Source organism: Diprion similis, chromosome 4 (genome assembly GCF_021155765.1).
Source record: "Diprion similis isolate iyDipSimi1 chromosome 4, iyDipSimi1.1, whole genome shotgun sequence".
Classification (NCBI taxonomy): Eukaryota; Metazoa; Arthropoda; class Insecta; order Hymenoptera; family Diprionidae; genus Diprion; species Diprion similis.
The window spans coordinates 6,423,221-6,440,772 of NC_060108.1; the positions used below are offsets into that span (position 1 = coordinate 6,423,221).

Sequence of the window (17,552 nt, forward strand, 5' to 3'; positions counted from 1 at the left end):
TCATAAGTATCATCACAGTCTCGTCTGTCAGTGACTCAAAATTCTCGGTTGTTTAGTGAATTTCTCTAAAGTTATCAGTGTTTCAAAAAGAAGAGCCTGGCGTAAATCGATCATCGAGTCGTTTCTTCGCACAGTTGTCATTAGTGTGTATAATTTGTGTATTACATACTGTACTCTCTCACCTCATTGCGTACATGTGCGTGTGATAAAGCGATTACCGCTATCGCCTTGTTGTTGTTGTTTCAAAGACCATTAGCTTTGTGTATGTACGCACCTCGCCTTATTATTCTCTTGCTCTCGTAACCTGTGTTAGTGTTTACACACCGTCATAACCGCCCATCCATATACCTGTGTTACTGCTTAACGGCTTTCTCGCGTGATCAGCTGTGTGTATTGACTATCTTTTCGGCTCTGTTCATCTTTCGTTATTGTGAACTCATCGATGTCTCGCTGCTCAGTTTGCAATCGTCTTGCCTCCTACGGAGATTGCTCCGTTAGGTGCACTGGTAATTGTGGCAGATCTTTTCATAGCGAATGTGCCGCTATAAAATTCGCATTCGATCTCAAAAACTCCTATTCGAAAGGGAATTTTCGGTGTGACATCTGCACAATGCACCGCTCTGTCATTACTCCGCGCTCATCACCTCGCAACACTCAGGATTCTTTCTCTGGTCTTGCAAGTGCGTCGTCGACTCCACGTGGCTCAACACTTGACGATCTCATGCGTCAATTGCAAGACTCCAAATCCAGCACCGATAACCAGCTCCAGTCTATCCAGTCCACTCTCAAGGTCTTTGTTGGAAATTTCGCAGATCTTCAAGCTGAAGTCTCCTCGCTTGCAGCCTCTCAACGAACCATGGAAAATCGTATCTCTGAAATTGAAAATCACATCCAGTCTAGCTCAGCGACTGATCTTAATATCCTCGACGATTTCACAGCCATGAAGGAACACCTTGCAGTGGTGTCCGATCGCCTGAACAAAGTAGAGTCTTCTTTTCATCCTTCTCACAGGACAGTGTCCAAATCATCCATGACAGACATCATCATAGCAGGCGTTCCATCTGACATATCGGATACTCCTCTTGATATTGCATCTAACGTACTATCCGCTCTGGGAATAGGTGCACTCACCAACGACATTCTTACAGCATGCAAAATGATCAAGAAACCGTCGACCACCAGCACAAGTAATCTTCCAGACCACAACCTTGGGCGATTTCAGTCCTTCGTCATTTCTCTGAAGTCACAGCGAGTTCGTGATTTCATAATTGAAAAAAAAATTGTAAAGAAAAATTTAACTGTCGGAGAGGTCTTCCCAAACTTCGTCGGTGATAAAAGGAAAGGCCGTCAAATTTTTGTCAACGAACTTCTCCCAGCCGAGACGTATAAATTGTTTCTACTGACTAAAACAAGAGCCAATGCCTTGTCACACAAATACGTGTGGACCAATTCTGGTTTGATTTTTGTCCGGAAGGATGATGGAACACCCGTCATCAATATCTCCTCACAAGCCGACCTCATCAAGCTAAATTGACTAGGCAAACAAACCACTTACAGCACCAGAGCCACCGTCATCAACACCTCGCCAAATCGTACATCTAACAATCGTATAAAAATTGCACAGTTCAATGCCAATTCCCTTCTTGGTCACATCGATTTTATAAGGCTCTATTTTGAAAATGAAATGTTCCATATTATTTCTATTTCCGAAACATGGCTCCATGGCCACATAGCTGATGATCTTGTTAACATTAATAACTATTTCCTTATAAGAAACGATCGAGAGGGCAAGGAGGGAGGTGGCGTCGCCTGCTTCATTCACAACTCACTTAAAGCCAAAGTGCTTGCTGCATCACCAAACCAATTCTCAAACTCGCCTGAATTCTTGATAATCGACATTCAACAATCACCTTCTCAATCTTTTTTATTCTCATCAATGTACAGGAGGCCGCAAGGCCTTCTCCTTCACGATTTCATAGAAGCATTTAACAGGTACTCGCACCTGTATAAAAACATAATTATCGCAGGTGATCTAAACTGCAACCTTATGCGAGACAACTTCGAGTCAATCTGTTTACGCAAAATTGTCACTTCTCATGCGCTCCACATAGTTGAATCGGATGCCACGTACCACACTGCTTCTTGTGACTCTTGGCTTGATGTTTTTGTCATAGATGTGTTAACGATTTGCGCGATGCGAAATGTGTATGTATGTATGTATGCGAAATGTGTATGTGACTATGTATGTGCGAAGGTACGGATATAGGTAATAGGCCCGAACAGAGCGAAGTCCGAAACACAAGAGACAGCTTAGGAAAAGGCGAGCGAGCAAAAGCAGGATTAGTGCGTGTAAGATCGCGAACGTGAGGAGTCGAAAAGTAGAGCGCGCGCGATAAATAATAGATAATTAATTTAAGCTTCAAATTCGTTAATTGTATTTTGTAATTGGTTTTTCGTGCCGAGGTGAACCTCGACACGCCGTTTACGATTTCTGTTGTGCTGTTCTGTATGTCAATTAAATAGTTCAATAATTAAATCAATTGCCGGCATAATTCGAAATCCTGATAACTTTACCGCTTATTTGAACCCCTCCGATTCCGCATTATACCGTTTTAACTTAACAGATGATACTGATAAAATTGTCACTTTTTCGAAATCCGACGGCCCTTTCATCGCATGTCACGACCTTTTAACATTAACATACGCGTTTGACATCCCTACTGTCCGTCCTCGCGTACTAGTTCGTAGGAATTACAAAAACTTTGTTGCCACCGATTTTCTCGTTTCTCTCCGCAACTCGTTTGTAGAGCACGATATCGCCTCTCGTGAATTATGCTCGACGCCGGAAGACATTGACAACTTAGTTGAAATCTTTTCATCTTCTATTCTCGATTCTCTAAATACGCATGCTCCTATAACGTCTTTCACTGTAACAAAACCACCGGCGCCGTGGCTCACCGATGACCTCAAGGTTCGCATACGAAATCGCAAAGTGATCTACAAACAAGCGAAGCGATCCAATAGCCTACTCGGCTACGCACTTTATAGGCACACTCGAGACATTCTGACCGCCGATATCAACCTAGCCAAAAGTAATTACCAATTTAATCTCCTGGCTAATATTCACGAACCAAAAAAAATGTGGAAAGAGCTCAACTGTTTAGGCCTCATCAAATCGTCCCTGTCCTCGCCTCTACATTTCTTTGCATCTAACGAATTAAATAATCATCACGCATTGATCTCAAACTCATCCCCTCCCTGTTCATATCAAGAGTACATCGCCATTGCATCACATCCACCACCTCTTCAACATATTTTCTCATTCACTCCTATTACTGGCGAGGATATCTGTAAAACAATAAATGACATGTCACCTCATACTCACGCTGCAGGACCAGATGGGATTTCTCTCTTCTGTATCAACTCAGCCTTTCCTTCCATTTCCTCGACTCTCACTATCCTATTCAATGCGTCAATTCGGCTTGGCTATTTCCCGATCAAGTGGCGTCGTGCTTTCATCAGACCACTATCTAGAATCCGCACCCCTCTCTCCCCTTCTGACACGAGACCTATTGCAAATCTCACGGAGTTGTCCAAGGTTTTCGAAAAAATTATTTATCTACAAGTTAAGACTTTCATTGATGCGAAAAACCTCCTTGATCCAAGACAATCTGGTTACCGGTCAAACTACGGTACCGAATCTGCTCTAATCAGAGTGGGCGACGATGTTCGAAGAGGAATTGACAATCGTGAAGTCACTATTCTGATCCTGTTTGATTTTAGTAAAGCTTTCGATACAGTTTCGCACAGTTTACTCCTCGCCAAGCTAAAATCATTCGGGTTTTCTACATTGACTTTATCGTGATTTTTCCATTATCTCACTGAACGCACTCAAGCTGTCGTCGACGAAAATCATAATGTCTCTCAATGGAAATCTACCACATCTGGAGTTCCCCAGGGTTCAGTGCTCGGTCCATTACTATTCTCTCTCTTCATAAACGATATTAGCCTTTCATTAGTACACTCTAATCATATGATTTTTGCTGATGACACTCAAATTTATTTGTCTGTTCCTCCATCGAACATCGTCCGCGGATTAGAGCTTATCGCCCAAGATGCCTCTGCCATCGCTAACTACGCCAGCCGTAATAGCCTTCAGCTTAACCTTTCAAAATCTAAAGTTATGGTTCTTGGTAGTGATGCCTACGTGACGTCAATTGACTTGAACAGCCTAGGCCCGATTACCATCAACGGCACTTCCTTACCGTATGTCTCGGAAACCAGAAATCTCGGGGTTGTAATGAGTTCGAATCTATCATGGAATAATCACGTAACGTCAATTTCACGAAAAATTCACTTCACATTACACAAGCTCAAATTTCACAAGAATTCCTTAACTCAACAGCTAAGATGCAAGCTTGTCACGACTCTCATCTTCCGCACGTAGACTACTGCTGCCTTGTCTACATCGATCTATCCGAAGAATTCAACACAAAACTCCAAAGATTAGTCAACTGTGCAATTAGATTTATTTTCGGAGTTCGGCGTGACGAGCATATCACGCCATATAGACACCGCCTAGGCTGGCTATCAGTCCGAAATCGCCGAAAATATTTTCTAGGTATCTATATGTATAAAATTCGCTTCCTCCGCACCCCAACCTATATCAGTTATCTCCTAGTAGCCGAGAACCCTACACTGCGTCGTTCGATTCGTAATCCCTCTGCCTCCTCCTATTTCCACATCCCCCTTCATCGCCCTGCCGCTTTCACAAATTCCTTCCAGCTGTCCGGTGCATCTCTTTGGCATTCTCTTCCTCATGACATTACCACAGCTAGTTCCTTGTCAATCTTTAAATCACGTCTTTACTCCTATCTTTTCACCAGCGAAATCCCACCTTTGTGATATTGTTCGAATATTTTTTCTTATATTATTAATTATTATTATTATTATTATTATTAATTATTAATCTCACTTTCTATTAATATTGCAGTTTCTCTAAAATTCTATTATATATTTTTTCTTCTTTTTTGTATATCCTTATCAAAAACATGTTATTTCATTTCTTGTAATCCTTTGCTCCATAGTTCTCTAGGGCATAATAAACTTATAAATCAATCAATCAGTCTCTCTCTCGCTCTCTTTCTCTCTCTCTCAGGCTTAATGTGGACCAACGACGCATTACCGTTTTCATCCTGTTTGACTTTAGCAAGGCCTTCGACACAGTACCGCACTTACAACTTCTCTCCAAATTAAAGGGCCTAGGCTTTAGTGAACCAGTACTAGATTGGTTTTTCTCTTACCTTACAGGAAGAACGCAGGCGATACTGGATGAGAAGGGCAATTGCTCTAGTTGGCTCCCTACAACATCTGGAGTTCCCCAGGGTTCCGTCCTTGGGCCTCTTTTGTTCTCGCTATTCATCAACGACATAGGGACAGTGTTGCGCGACTCGCAGCACATGATATATGCTGACGATATTCAAATTTATCTTAGTTGCCCCCTATCCGAATGACATCATACAATCGAAGTAATTAACCATGACATCACTGCTATAGCTAACTTTGCACAATTGAATGGGCTTAAGCTAAACCTGTCTAAATCCAAGGTTCTTTTACTGGGTAGTAATGCTTATATACGCCAAATCGACCACGCTCTGCTTCCAGCAGTGTCTGCGAGTGGTGTAGGCATTTCTTACGTTAATGAGGCTCGGAATCTCGGGGTGACGATTGAGAATAATCTTTCTTGGAAATCTCAAGTCAAGAGCATCTCGCAGAGAGTCCACTTTACTCTCCATAAATTGAAATTCCATCGCAATGTCCTATCCCAGGATCTTCGGGCGTCCCTAATTACCTCCTTAGTTTTTCCTATTATTGACTATCGTTGTTTCGTTTTTAATGATCTCACTGACGAGCTTAATTTGAAGATCGAGCGCCTTATAAACTGTTGTATAAGATTTGTCTTCGACTTGCGGCGAGATGCGCATATTGCATCGTTCAGACGTCAGCTGGGTTGGCTTACTGTAAAATCTAGACGCCTATACTTTCTCGGAATAGCTATGTTCAACCTAAATCGTCAAAAATTACCGCCATACCTAATGGAACTATTTACGAGGACTCCTGATAACCTCGATCGCTCTCGGAGGAGGCCGCTTCCCATTTTCACCATCCCCATCCATCGGACCAGTATTTTCCATAATTCCTTCTCATTGTCCGCTATTTATCTATGGGACTCACTCCCTAATGATGTCAAATTGGCTCCAAGCTTAGCGATTTTTAAATCCCGTCTCTATACTCATCTATTCTCTCATTGAAGTGTAGAAGTAATTCCTACTTTTAAGTATTACAATATTAATTCATTTTATTTTATTTTTACTTTATCTCATCTTACTTTATTTTATATTATTTTATTTTATTTTAGTTTACTTTATTCATTTTATTTTATTTTATTTTATTTTATTTATTTTATTTTATTTTTGTATTCCTTGGTTACCCTACCTAAAATATTCGTCAGCTGTATCCACACCTACCATATTTCATACCGCGCAAAGCACTGTTTCTCTTTATTCTCTTTTCTATCTTCTCTTAGAATTAGTCAAATTAGTTCGTACTACTCTATACAACGCTACCTTATATTTGGTTGTAGTTATATTGTTGCCAATGGCTTGCCAAGGCATAAAAAATAAATCAAATCAAATCAAATCTCTCGAAAGAGAGATATCTCTACACCAATTTGAACACTATTCATGATCCGTCTCGGATGTGGAGGGAACTTGCAAATCTTGGGTTAGTTAAAACTAATCTCTCCTCACCTCTGCACTTCTTCTCTTCTAATCAGCTGAACACGTATTATGCATCTATATCTGGTGTTAATCCTCCTCTCGCTTTGGAAACGTTTATGGCAGCTATCTCTCGAGTACCGCCTGCGGAAACTGTCTTCTCTCTCTTGCCAACCACTACTGAATCTGTTTTCAAAGTTCTTTAAGTTCTTGCTTCCTCTTCTCTTACAAGGAAGGTCACGTTACTGTACCCCCACAACCTGGGTCAAAAAAATCATATTTTGTAGTTCACACCAAAGTATAAACCCTCACAAAAAATTAGCAGCCCACTCGCATATTTAAGGGGTGAAATTAATTCTCAAAAATCGGTGGTTTTTTCGTTTTTCGCTGATATCTTCGAAACAAAAATAGATACGGCAAAAGTTTAAATAGCAAAGTTATTCATTTTTCAGTGCTCTGCAATAATACGCAGTCGAAAATTATATAGAATTTTTTTTATTTTTTATTTTAATAAAAAACGGGTTTTATTACACATTTTTTTCTATCTTTTCGTAATAAACGTAATTGTTTCGACTCCACATTTAATTATATTGATCTACATTTGTTTTTTACGTCTCAAGAGGTCATGGAACCGGAGAGTTATTTTTTTCAAACGCAAAAAATTTTATAGATTTGAACTGATTACATGTTCTTATCATAATCAAACTGTGAGGTCGACTGTTTGAAATACGTTTTATTTTTTCATGATATCCTATCTGAGATGTTCAATACCGTCTTATCAGTAAAAAATGAGGCTCTATATAAACTGACTCTTGCCACATTTAAGTTAGTATTGACGGTTTCCGTTCATTAAAGTTCTCTGGTTATAGGAGTACATTATTAAGAACGTATTGAATACTGTGAACTTTGTCAAAAATGTATATCAATCCAGTGAATGTCATAAATATTTTGTCGACTTATTTTATGATGATGAATTTGCCCGAAACACCAGTGAATGAGAATGAAATGAAACTAGCAGATACAATTAAAGAGTTTTTAATTGAAAGCATAAACACATACGCGAGAATCGAAATTGAAGAAGACGAAACCTTGGATTTTCAAGAACAATTCAAACACCATGAGCCTGAAAGTGTAGAAGACAGTGAATTGGAATGGGATTCAATTTCATCTGATGAGGCAGCAGATGACTCTCAATGTACAAAAAATGAAGATGAGATTTCATTCGATTACAAAAAGAAAGCTGTGGAGTTTTGGAGAAGTGGAAAAACAAAAAATTTAAATATTCGTACAGTTGCACACCGTTTTAAAAAAGTGATTTCTAAAACACAATTGAAGCGTTGGGCTCATCAAATCAATAAAGGTGGGACTTATGAAGAAAAATTAAATGAGATATCACAATACACTTTAAATCGCTTCATTGAAGCAACTGAATGTGGCAAGATCGTACACGATATTGATTTGCGACGATGGGCTTTGACCGCACATAAAAATTTCATGAATTCCGATGCACGATTCAAAGCGTCAAAAGAATGGGTGAATAAGTTCAAAAGAGCACATCGCATTACGTCTCGGAAAACTACAAAATTTATTACCCGGAAAACTTTAGAAGACTCAAAAAATCTTAAAAAAACGGCTGAAGAGTTTACAAATAACGTTAAATCTGTTATCAACGACCTTGGTCTGGAAAATGTTTACAATTCGGATCAAAGTGGATTTCAATTTGAAATGCATTCTGGTCGCACTCTTGCAAACCAAGGATCAAAAGAAATTGAATGCGTTGTTCAATCAATATCTTCAACAACTCATTCTTATACGATTCAACCAACGATATCCGCCGATGGAAAATTACTTTCACCGTTATATCTTGTATTAAAAGAAATCGGTGGTGACTTTGGCCCACGCGTAGAAAAAACGTTATTCAAACCCACAAACGTTTTTGTTTCGGCATCGAAATCTGGAAAGTTAACATCAGGTAAGAACTATTCAAATTATACATTCTTGTGGCATATTAAATATTGCAAACCAAATCAAATGAAATATTTCTTTCGTTTTTTCGACAGATCATTTCAAACAGTGGCTGACCGAAATCTATTTTCCGAATGTTGGCGACAACAGTGCGCTTTTAATCGACTCCTGGAGTGGACACTGTTCAGAAGTAGTTGATGCAGTAACTCCTCCTAACAAAAAAATTGTACTAAAAATTATTCCAAAAGGAACAACAGGACAAATACAACCATTAGATGTGTTTGGTTTTCGAATATGGAAAAATTTTGTTCGGCATTTTTCAGATATAGTAATTCTTTCCGGTAGCGATATAAATCTGCATTTGAGGAATAACATAATCAAACTGCAGTCACTTGTTCACAATCAACTGTCTTCCCCACGTTATATTAATATGCTTAAATATGCATGGTACAAAAGTGGGTACATAGAAAAAACACCCCCTGAGTTCATCAATCCGGTGACGTTTGGTTTTGGAGATAATTCGGAACCACGATGTCACATTTGTGGTGATTTAGCTGTTATAACATGTTCGTGGTGCAAAAAACCTTTGTGTCTCAAACACTTCTTTGAGGAGTATCATTATTGCAATGAATACATTCCATAATACGAAATGAAGAAACTGATAAGTGCATTGCCCGCTTTTTTCCTGTCATGAGTACTAGACATTTTAATAGCTATATAATATATGAATTAAAGGATTCTAGAAAATAAAAAACCGACATGCATATTAAATAAAGATTTATATAAAATGAAAGAAAATCATGTGATACTTATTCGCTTGTACTAAAATGGATGCACAAAACTAAACTAGATGTAAAAGATTTATGAGTATTTTACGATAAGGGTGGAACAGCATATCTGGATTTACTAAACCTATATATGAATATAAACATATTCCGTTTGACGGATTTGTCAACCTTGTTTAATTTTCAGGCAAAATAAGAACTTTTTCAGTGATCAAATGACGAAAAATGTATTAATAAACACGTTTTTTTTTAAATAAAAAAAATAAAAAAAATTTTCCAATTTTCCACTACATATTATTGCAGAGCACTGAAAAGTGAACAACTTTGCTATTTAAACTTTTGTCGTATCTATTTTTGTTTCGAAGATATCAGCGAAAAACGAAAAAACCACCGATTTTTGAGAATTAATTTCACCCCTTAAATATGCGAGTGGGCCGCTAATTTTTTGTGAGGGTTTATACTTTGGTATGAACTACCAAATATAAGTTTTTTGACCCAGGTTGTGGGGGTACAGTAACGTGACCTTCCTTGTTAGAGCCAGAGCAGACAGGATTTCTCCCTTCTGTTCAGCTAAAGCACGAATATCGATTGCAGGGCACCTATCATCTATTTTCAACCATTCGTTTGAGCACTCTCTCTTTCCAACACAGTGGAAAAGAGCACTCATCCGTCCACTATCAATAGTGAAAACCCCTTGCGTACCATCTGATACTAGGCCTATTGCCAACCTGCCGGAACTATCGAAGCTATTTGAACGCGTTGTGCACAACTAAGTGACATTGTTTATCACTAGTCATAATTTGATGGATCCCCGCTAGTCAGGGTTTCGTTCTTGCTACAGCACACAAACAACCTTACTACGGGTTTCAGATGACATTAGGCAGGGTGTGGACGACGGAAAGTTGACGATATTGGTGCTATTTGATTTTAGCAATGCTTTCGACAGGGTCCCGCATTTGAATCTTTTAGTGAAGCTGAAAACATTAGGCTTTTCGGATAAAACTCTTGCTTGGTTCTTTTCTATGTTCAGTAAAAGAAGGTCTGAACCCCATGTTTTCGACAGCCAGGCTACGTTTTTGCTGAAAAATCAAGTTTTAAATGCTGATTACTATTTGAGGACAATCAGGGTACTCACCCCCCGGGTCGGGGGGAAAAAATTGAAAATTACCCTCGAAAACGGCTTGTTCCAAAATAACTCGAAAAATACTCGAGATACGATGTAGAGCATAGAAAACAAAATTGTAGAGCGTAAAATCTTCTACAAAAAAGGTCCTAACCACTTTACCCCTATTTCGAACCGTTCATCCCCTAGACGCGTTCGAAAACTCGAGGTAGAAAAAAAATGTAAAAAAAAATTGAAATCAATTTTTTTTTCAATTGTTCGGTCTTGTTGAATGTCTATAATTGCTCTTGCTTAGACTATAAATTTTTTACCCCTCTGGTAAGCAATTTTCATGAATTTACGGCTTAAAAATTATCCCTACTTTTTTCCTAATTGATGAATATTTTTTTTTTTTTTATGTAATTTTTATTAGAATATTTCCAACAATTTTCGTGGGAAAAATTTTCACGTATCTCCGACAAGTTCGAAGTTAAACGCAATTTTATATTTTCTACCCCTCCGAGAAGGCTGTATCGGAGAACCCCTGGTGAGAGAAAGAACAATATGCCTACGTCGGTGCCGCTCGCACGCATACCCGCCTTTAGCCGACTCAATGCGCTTGCGCGTGACTTCCACGTGTAGATGGTTAGAGCGTCAGCACGTAAAGGTAAACAAATTGTCAAAGGACTTGATGTACGTAAAAACTTATTTCAAAATTGATTTCTGATTATGTCATTGAGCCATTGATTATTGTATGAGCCCATTATATATTTAGTATTGAAATAGATGTACATACACGAGCACACTTCACTTCAGCTGCTATAATTATTGCTATCCCAACAGGAATACAATTATTTAGATGATTAGCAACTATATGAGGGATTCTTTATGAACCGGGCCACTTTTTTTTTTCAACCTCTCCAATTTTTTTCAAAATCTGCCAGTTTGAAACATTAGCCAAAAGAAGCGTTTGTGATTTTTTTTTAGATTTTTCAAAGGGTCCGTTCAGGATTTTCAATTTTTCATTACGAACACTATATCACAAAAAATATTCATCGAACAAAAAAAACATAGGAATAAAAACTTTTTTATTTTCTCCGCTTCATCGAAAAAAATCAACAATATAATTTTTTTGCATTGAGATAATTGAAATTTGGCAAAAAAATGAGAATAACATTTCTTTAAACCTAATAACACACTCTCGATTTCGGTAGAAATTTTACAGGATAAACTAGGTGTATTGCTCTAAAATTACAAGATTTGTTTGTTTGTGTGTTTCAGAGACATGTAAGAATTTCATCATTTATAATTTCATATTCATTCATATATTATATAAATTAGAATACATTATAATGTATGGAAAATATATTCTTTAAAACAATAATGCACATAATTTTTCTTAAAAGTCTACAACTTAAATTAAGTGCAAACTTATTCGAGAGTCGACGCATCGGTGAATTCCACCGGGTTATATTGGCCGCCCAGTTACTTCAGCAGCAAGCGATCCTCCTCGACAGCCTGCACCATGTTCTGCATCAGACCGTCGTCCTCGCAGAGTACCTTCGCCATGCGTGCCGGGAAAAAGACGCTGGAGCGACGATCCACATCGACGACCACCCGTTTAGTCCAGTAAAAGAAGGTCTGAATCCCATGTTTTCGATAAACACCTGGATTATCAGATTAATAATAGTTGAAATTAATCTCTTGAATTTCATAATTATCTTCGTTCATTTCTTCGACTTCGTCGTCCTCTTCTTGATTTGGATCATATGGATAGATATTTTCTTGCCGAACAGGCAGAATTTCTTCATCCGAGTCCATTTCAACATTCGTCTCTTCCTCTGCGTGCTCATCTGTGGCTGCGACTGGTTGATTCAAACAGTCATCCTCGTCAGTGTAGTATTTGCAGAGTTGACTGCAGTGTAGCCCAGCTTTCTTACATACACAGACAGCTGTAATGCATTTACTCCTTGCACATTTACAACATACCTGAAATAATTTGGAATATCATATATGTGCCCATGAAAATGCAAAAAGATCGAGAAATTGTAGACAAGGAATTCGATTACTGGATGAGGGATGGTCTAGCAACACAATTTCCACGAATATTAGCTCAGTCGAATTAGACCAAAAAAGGGGCTGACACGAAAAAAAATTGTAACCAATTTTTTTCGAAAATCGGTGAGGGGGGGGGCTGGCAGTCTACATTTCGGCAGTCTACATGTCGGTTTTCGGGATTCGCACCCCATTGCTTCGGCCGCCATCTTAAATTTGAGGATGAATTTTTGTTTACTGAATAACTTGTTTATTTTAAATTTTACACGAAAATTGGAAATTGCCAAAGTTGTTTGGAATTAAATTTCCTACAAATTTTTTTCCTATCAATTTTACCCTAGGATCGATATTTTTCCATTGAGGCCCGAAAAGAGGTGAGGGTGAACCTAAATATTGTATTATCTCGTTTATTTTTCATTTTATACGAAACATTTTAATTACCGAAGTTGTTTAGAATAACATTTTCTACAACTTTGGTCCTCATCAGTTTTTCCTTACGATCGATATTTTTCGATTAAGACCCGAAAAGGGGGGGGGGGGGGGGGGGGGGGTGAAATTGTATTATTGCATTATCACGTTTATTTTCCGTTTTACATAAAAAATGGTTAGTACCGAAGTGGTTTAGAATTAAAATTTCTACAATTTTGGTTCTCATCAATCAATGATTACTTGGCTAATTACTTCAATATGGAATGCCCATTGTATTTTTTCGATGGCTACGCCTCTGGCAAACCTAACCGGACTATCTCTAGCAGTTTATAGAAGGGAATTTTTCATGTAAAATGGAAAATTAACGAGATAATACAATATTTAGGTTCACCCCCAACCTCTCTTCGGGCCTTTATTGAAAAATATCGATCGTAGTAAAAAATTAATAAGGACCAAAATTGTAAGAAATTGAATTCCAAACAACTTCTGTAATTACAATTTTTCATGTAAAATGGAAAATAAACGAGATAATACAATATGTAGGTTCACTCTGAACCTCTTTTCGGGCCTCAATCGAAAAATATCAATCCTAAGGAAAAATTGGAGAACATCACAATTGTAGGAAATTTAATTCCAAACAACTTCGGTGATTACCATTTTTCATGTAAAATTGAAAATAAACGATTTATTCAGTAAACAAAAATTCAGCCTCAAATTCAAGATGGCGGCTGAAGCAATGTGGTGCAAATCCCGAAAACCGAAATTTTGACTCCCAGTGCCCCCCCCCCCCCCCCCCAACTGTTCCCGAAGGAAAATCGCTATTTACAATTTTTTCCGCGCCCAATCCCAATTCGACTAGGCTATATCAGAATACTGGGTACTTTGAAACTATTACGAATAAGTGGTGGGCATAAGTATACATTCTGAAGGCTTAAGTCCTAGAAGACGACCGAGTAAAGGGAGTGGATTATAATAAGGATTTGAGTGAATGAAAAAGCGAACTTCATCTGAATTGTTCAAAACTCGACTCACCATAGCAAGTAAATCATCTCGAGCAGCTTTCTGACTTGTTTTTCTTGGTAATAAAACCGTGCTCAACATTTGTGGTCGTTCCCAACCCCATTGGAGTGGATCGAGTTTGTGACACAGCCATTGTTGTATTTGGAAATATACCCTCTTCACATGCTCCATCAGGGTGGCTTGTGTGGGTGGGAGAGTAGTGAGGACTACTTTCTTCGTACCGGCTATCGAGGAGCTAAATATTTTGTGTCTCAATTCATTGATAGGCAGTATTGCTTGTTCATCCTTGACATACAGACGTTTTATTATGTTCTCTGCAACTGGGTAAAGTTTATCAACTGTACGGTATTTATCATGAAAAATCGATATCGATTGACGAATACTTTCATCCTTCAAGAATAACGTGATGACAGTTTTCTTCCCTTTTACAAACAGCGCACTTGTCGAATCACAGCCAACAATTGCATGAGCGAACAAAATAAAAGGCTTCTGATGTTCATGATCCCTCGTCGAATACAGGGTTTTTTGCTTCTTTCCAGTGCTGGTAATTTTGTAAAAATATATGCTTTGGTCTATTGGAGTTAGTCCAATAAGCAGAACGAAGAGATCGACGTCATTACCAACGACTACAATTGGATTATCTGTAGATTGTCAACGACTGTGCATCTCGATTGCAGTGTGGACGATCAACGCATCGGCGTCTTCTTCGGCAACTTTAGTGGATATATTCTCAGTCATCAAATATTTCGAGAGTAGTTTGACGAATTTGAACTTATTCACCACATTGGAAAGAAACTTGTCCCTTGTTCAGGTGATCATTTTTTCCAGTCCAATGTCAACATCAGCTGCAACAAACTTTTCCTTTCGACGTAACCTCTCATACGATTTGACTCCTATCACGTCATTCTCATAGCCATCGAAAATGACCGCAGCATCACCTCGGAAATATTTCACGATATATAATCGATACAGATGAAAAATTTCTAAAAATGTTTTTCCATGTGGCCAGGTTATCTGTCTGAGCAACCAACCGCCATCGATGACGAACTGATAATCAACCACCAATACTTGATCCTCAACGGCGGAGCTAAAAACAGTTTACAGTTCTGACTTCGCGCTTTCTCTCATGCATCCTTTTTGGTCAAATAGACTCAACGGAACGGGCGAAAGTTCGTAGTTCAAAGCTTTTTTTGTAATTTCAGGATTTTCACTCAGTAGAGCTGAAATTTTCTGAAATAATAGTTGAGTGTTAATGTTGACGGCTACATTTTCTGAACTCAAATGAATCCCCTCTGCGGCTGATGTCAGATTCTTCACTTTGAAACGTTTAGAAATCGTAGCTTTCTCAGGAGTTTTTCCAATCATAGTTGCCATCGATTGCTCACCTTTCTCAAATGCCATGCGGCAGTTAATGAAAAGCCCACCAATGACACCAGATGACAATGATACCAATGAGCCGCGACTATCGAAAGGATTGTGAGAATGTAGCCAGAACACCAGTTGCTCAATATCTTGCTCATCTCGTGCGATCCTACTTCGTTCGAGTTCCACGTGTTGTTCGCTATTGGCACCTCTTATTTCACAATAATCTTCTAATTGTTCCATTATCGTGAATTCAGCTGGCATGGCAAGTAAATAACGTGTCACCACACTAGGCGTGACCCCTCTCCCGTGCTTCAGGTCTGTGCCAAAGAATCGGTTCAGAGTTTGTTCAATGATCATGTCCCTGGATACTCCCGCCCACGCTTTGTCCGTTCGACGGATAGTAAAATACCCTTCCTTTGGGAAAGCATCGTATTCCTGAGGATCCATATGTGACTCCAAGTCAGCCATATCCTGTAGATACACCTGAGCAGATTTAGCATAAGCATGGTGGCCAGCAGCGTGAAAAAGAGGTAGTGAATTCCTGACAGATTGTAAATGAAGCTTCCAATCTCCTAATCTTTCGGCCTCGATCATTTGTAATAGAATGACTATAGATTTGAAGTATTGTATCCACAATTTACTGGTAAGACCATTGTTTTCTAGGATTCTAAGTTGTTTCTCGAAAGCTTTCGTCAGTTCTCTAATTTCTGTCTCAGCGTTACAGTCGCCTCTTGTTTTCGATTGCCAATCCAGTAAAAATTCACTCATTGAATCTTTCCATCTCTCAAGGACATCGATAAAGCTGCAGATTTTCTTTCCCAAAGCTGTGAATGTGAGGATGTGCGCCCGTAAGGTTCGTGAAAATGCATGTCCAGTCATCATTTTTTTTACAGATTCTGGGGTATAAATAACGCACCATAAGTCTTCAAGGCCACTTCCTTCCATTGAGTATGATATCGCTCCCACGAGTGAAATGAGCAAATGAAAAATACCGAGCAGAATAACTACATTTTTCAAGGATGAATTTTCCAGATTTGCAACAATCAATTTTGATTTCCAGTACAATGGTTGATCGAAAGTAAGGAAAGTGGTCCTTTGATGAATATTTTTAGTCTCAGTCTTCGCATATGTTATTGCCGTGTGAAGAGTTGTCAAGTTCGATGGAGGTGCATTTATAAAAGGCAAACAGATTATAGACGATACTCTTTTACTGAAAGTTTCATCATGTGATAGAACTTCCATAAATCCCCGCCACGGTGGTAGCTGAATATTATTAAAATATTTTCCCCAAATATACGTTGAATAGGTAAATGGGATTAATGCTGCTTCTCCGAGACGAAGGGAAGTAACGGGGGAAAAAGTGAAGTCTTCCATCATATTCCGATTCGGAGTTTCATATGGAATAATCGGAATTCTTTTTTGAGATGCTATGATTCCAGCTGAAGGCATATTTTTCAATTTCTTCGAACCTCCTTCGTATGAAATGTTTTCTTCTGGGGTATAGACAGCTATTCCCCCTAAACAATGAAATGTTTCACGTCCGTCCAGTGTTGCAACGTTATGACCTGTATTATCAAATACGAACTGCACGAATGAATTTTCTTCTACATTCATCCTTGGAGGATCCATGATAGTGCTTAACTCGAATAGTTTTATATTGTGAAAGCTAGCACACAATCCTAATTTAGACAATAGATCGATTACTAACTTTGAACCAGTTTTCTGTGGATGTAAGTACCGATTGCTAACTGCAAATTTGATATGAACCCTCTTGGGCGAAGCGTTGATACGATAGCATGAGCGATTGAATCCCTTATACCTCGATTTTCGGATTCTTGCTGAGGGTCATTTTTATACAACAGCTGTCCTAAAAAAGTCTGCAAACTTGAAGGGATATCTGTTGAGACTGTCTGTGAAAACTCAGCAGGTGGACAATATGATGTTGTGTTGAAAGTCATATCCATAATTTCCGTGCGAAGCATATCTGCCGCCACATGATAAATGATACCACGTTGGTGATCACTAATATTTCCGTCAGAGCAGAACCAGTCGCTG

At 38.6% G+C, this 17,552-nt stretch overlaps 2 protein-coding genes across 3 annotated transcripts in view; one reads left to right on the forward strand and one right to left on the reverse strand.

The window, feature by feature from the left end:
• LOC124405597 (sodium-dependent neutral amino acid transporter B(0)AT3) overlaps positions 1 to 17,552 on the reverse strand; it is a 191,468-nt gene that overhangs the window by 22,582 nt on the left and 151,334 nt on the right. The gene's annotated exons all lie outside the window — the stretch shown is intronic.
• On the forward strand, positions 7,030 to 9,408 carry LOC124405598. 2 transcript variants are annotated; one of them, XM_046880627.1, is made up of 3 exons: positions 7,032 to 7,593; positions 7,768 to 8,748; positions 8,837 to 9,408. In XM_046880627.1, the coding sequence occupies exons 2-3, from the start codon at positions 7,782 to 7,784 to the stop codon at positions 9,382 to 9,384; spliced, it is 1,515 nt and encodes a 504-aa protein (XP_046736583.1). In that variant the 5' UTR covers positions 7,032 to 7,593; positions 7,768 to 7,781; the 3' UTR covers positions 9,385 to 9,408. The 2 variants fall into 2 exon arrangements, with proteins under 2 accessions (XP_046736582.1, XP_046736583.1); XM_046880626.1 differs by having other exon boundaries at positions 7,030 to 8,748.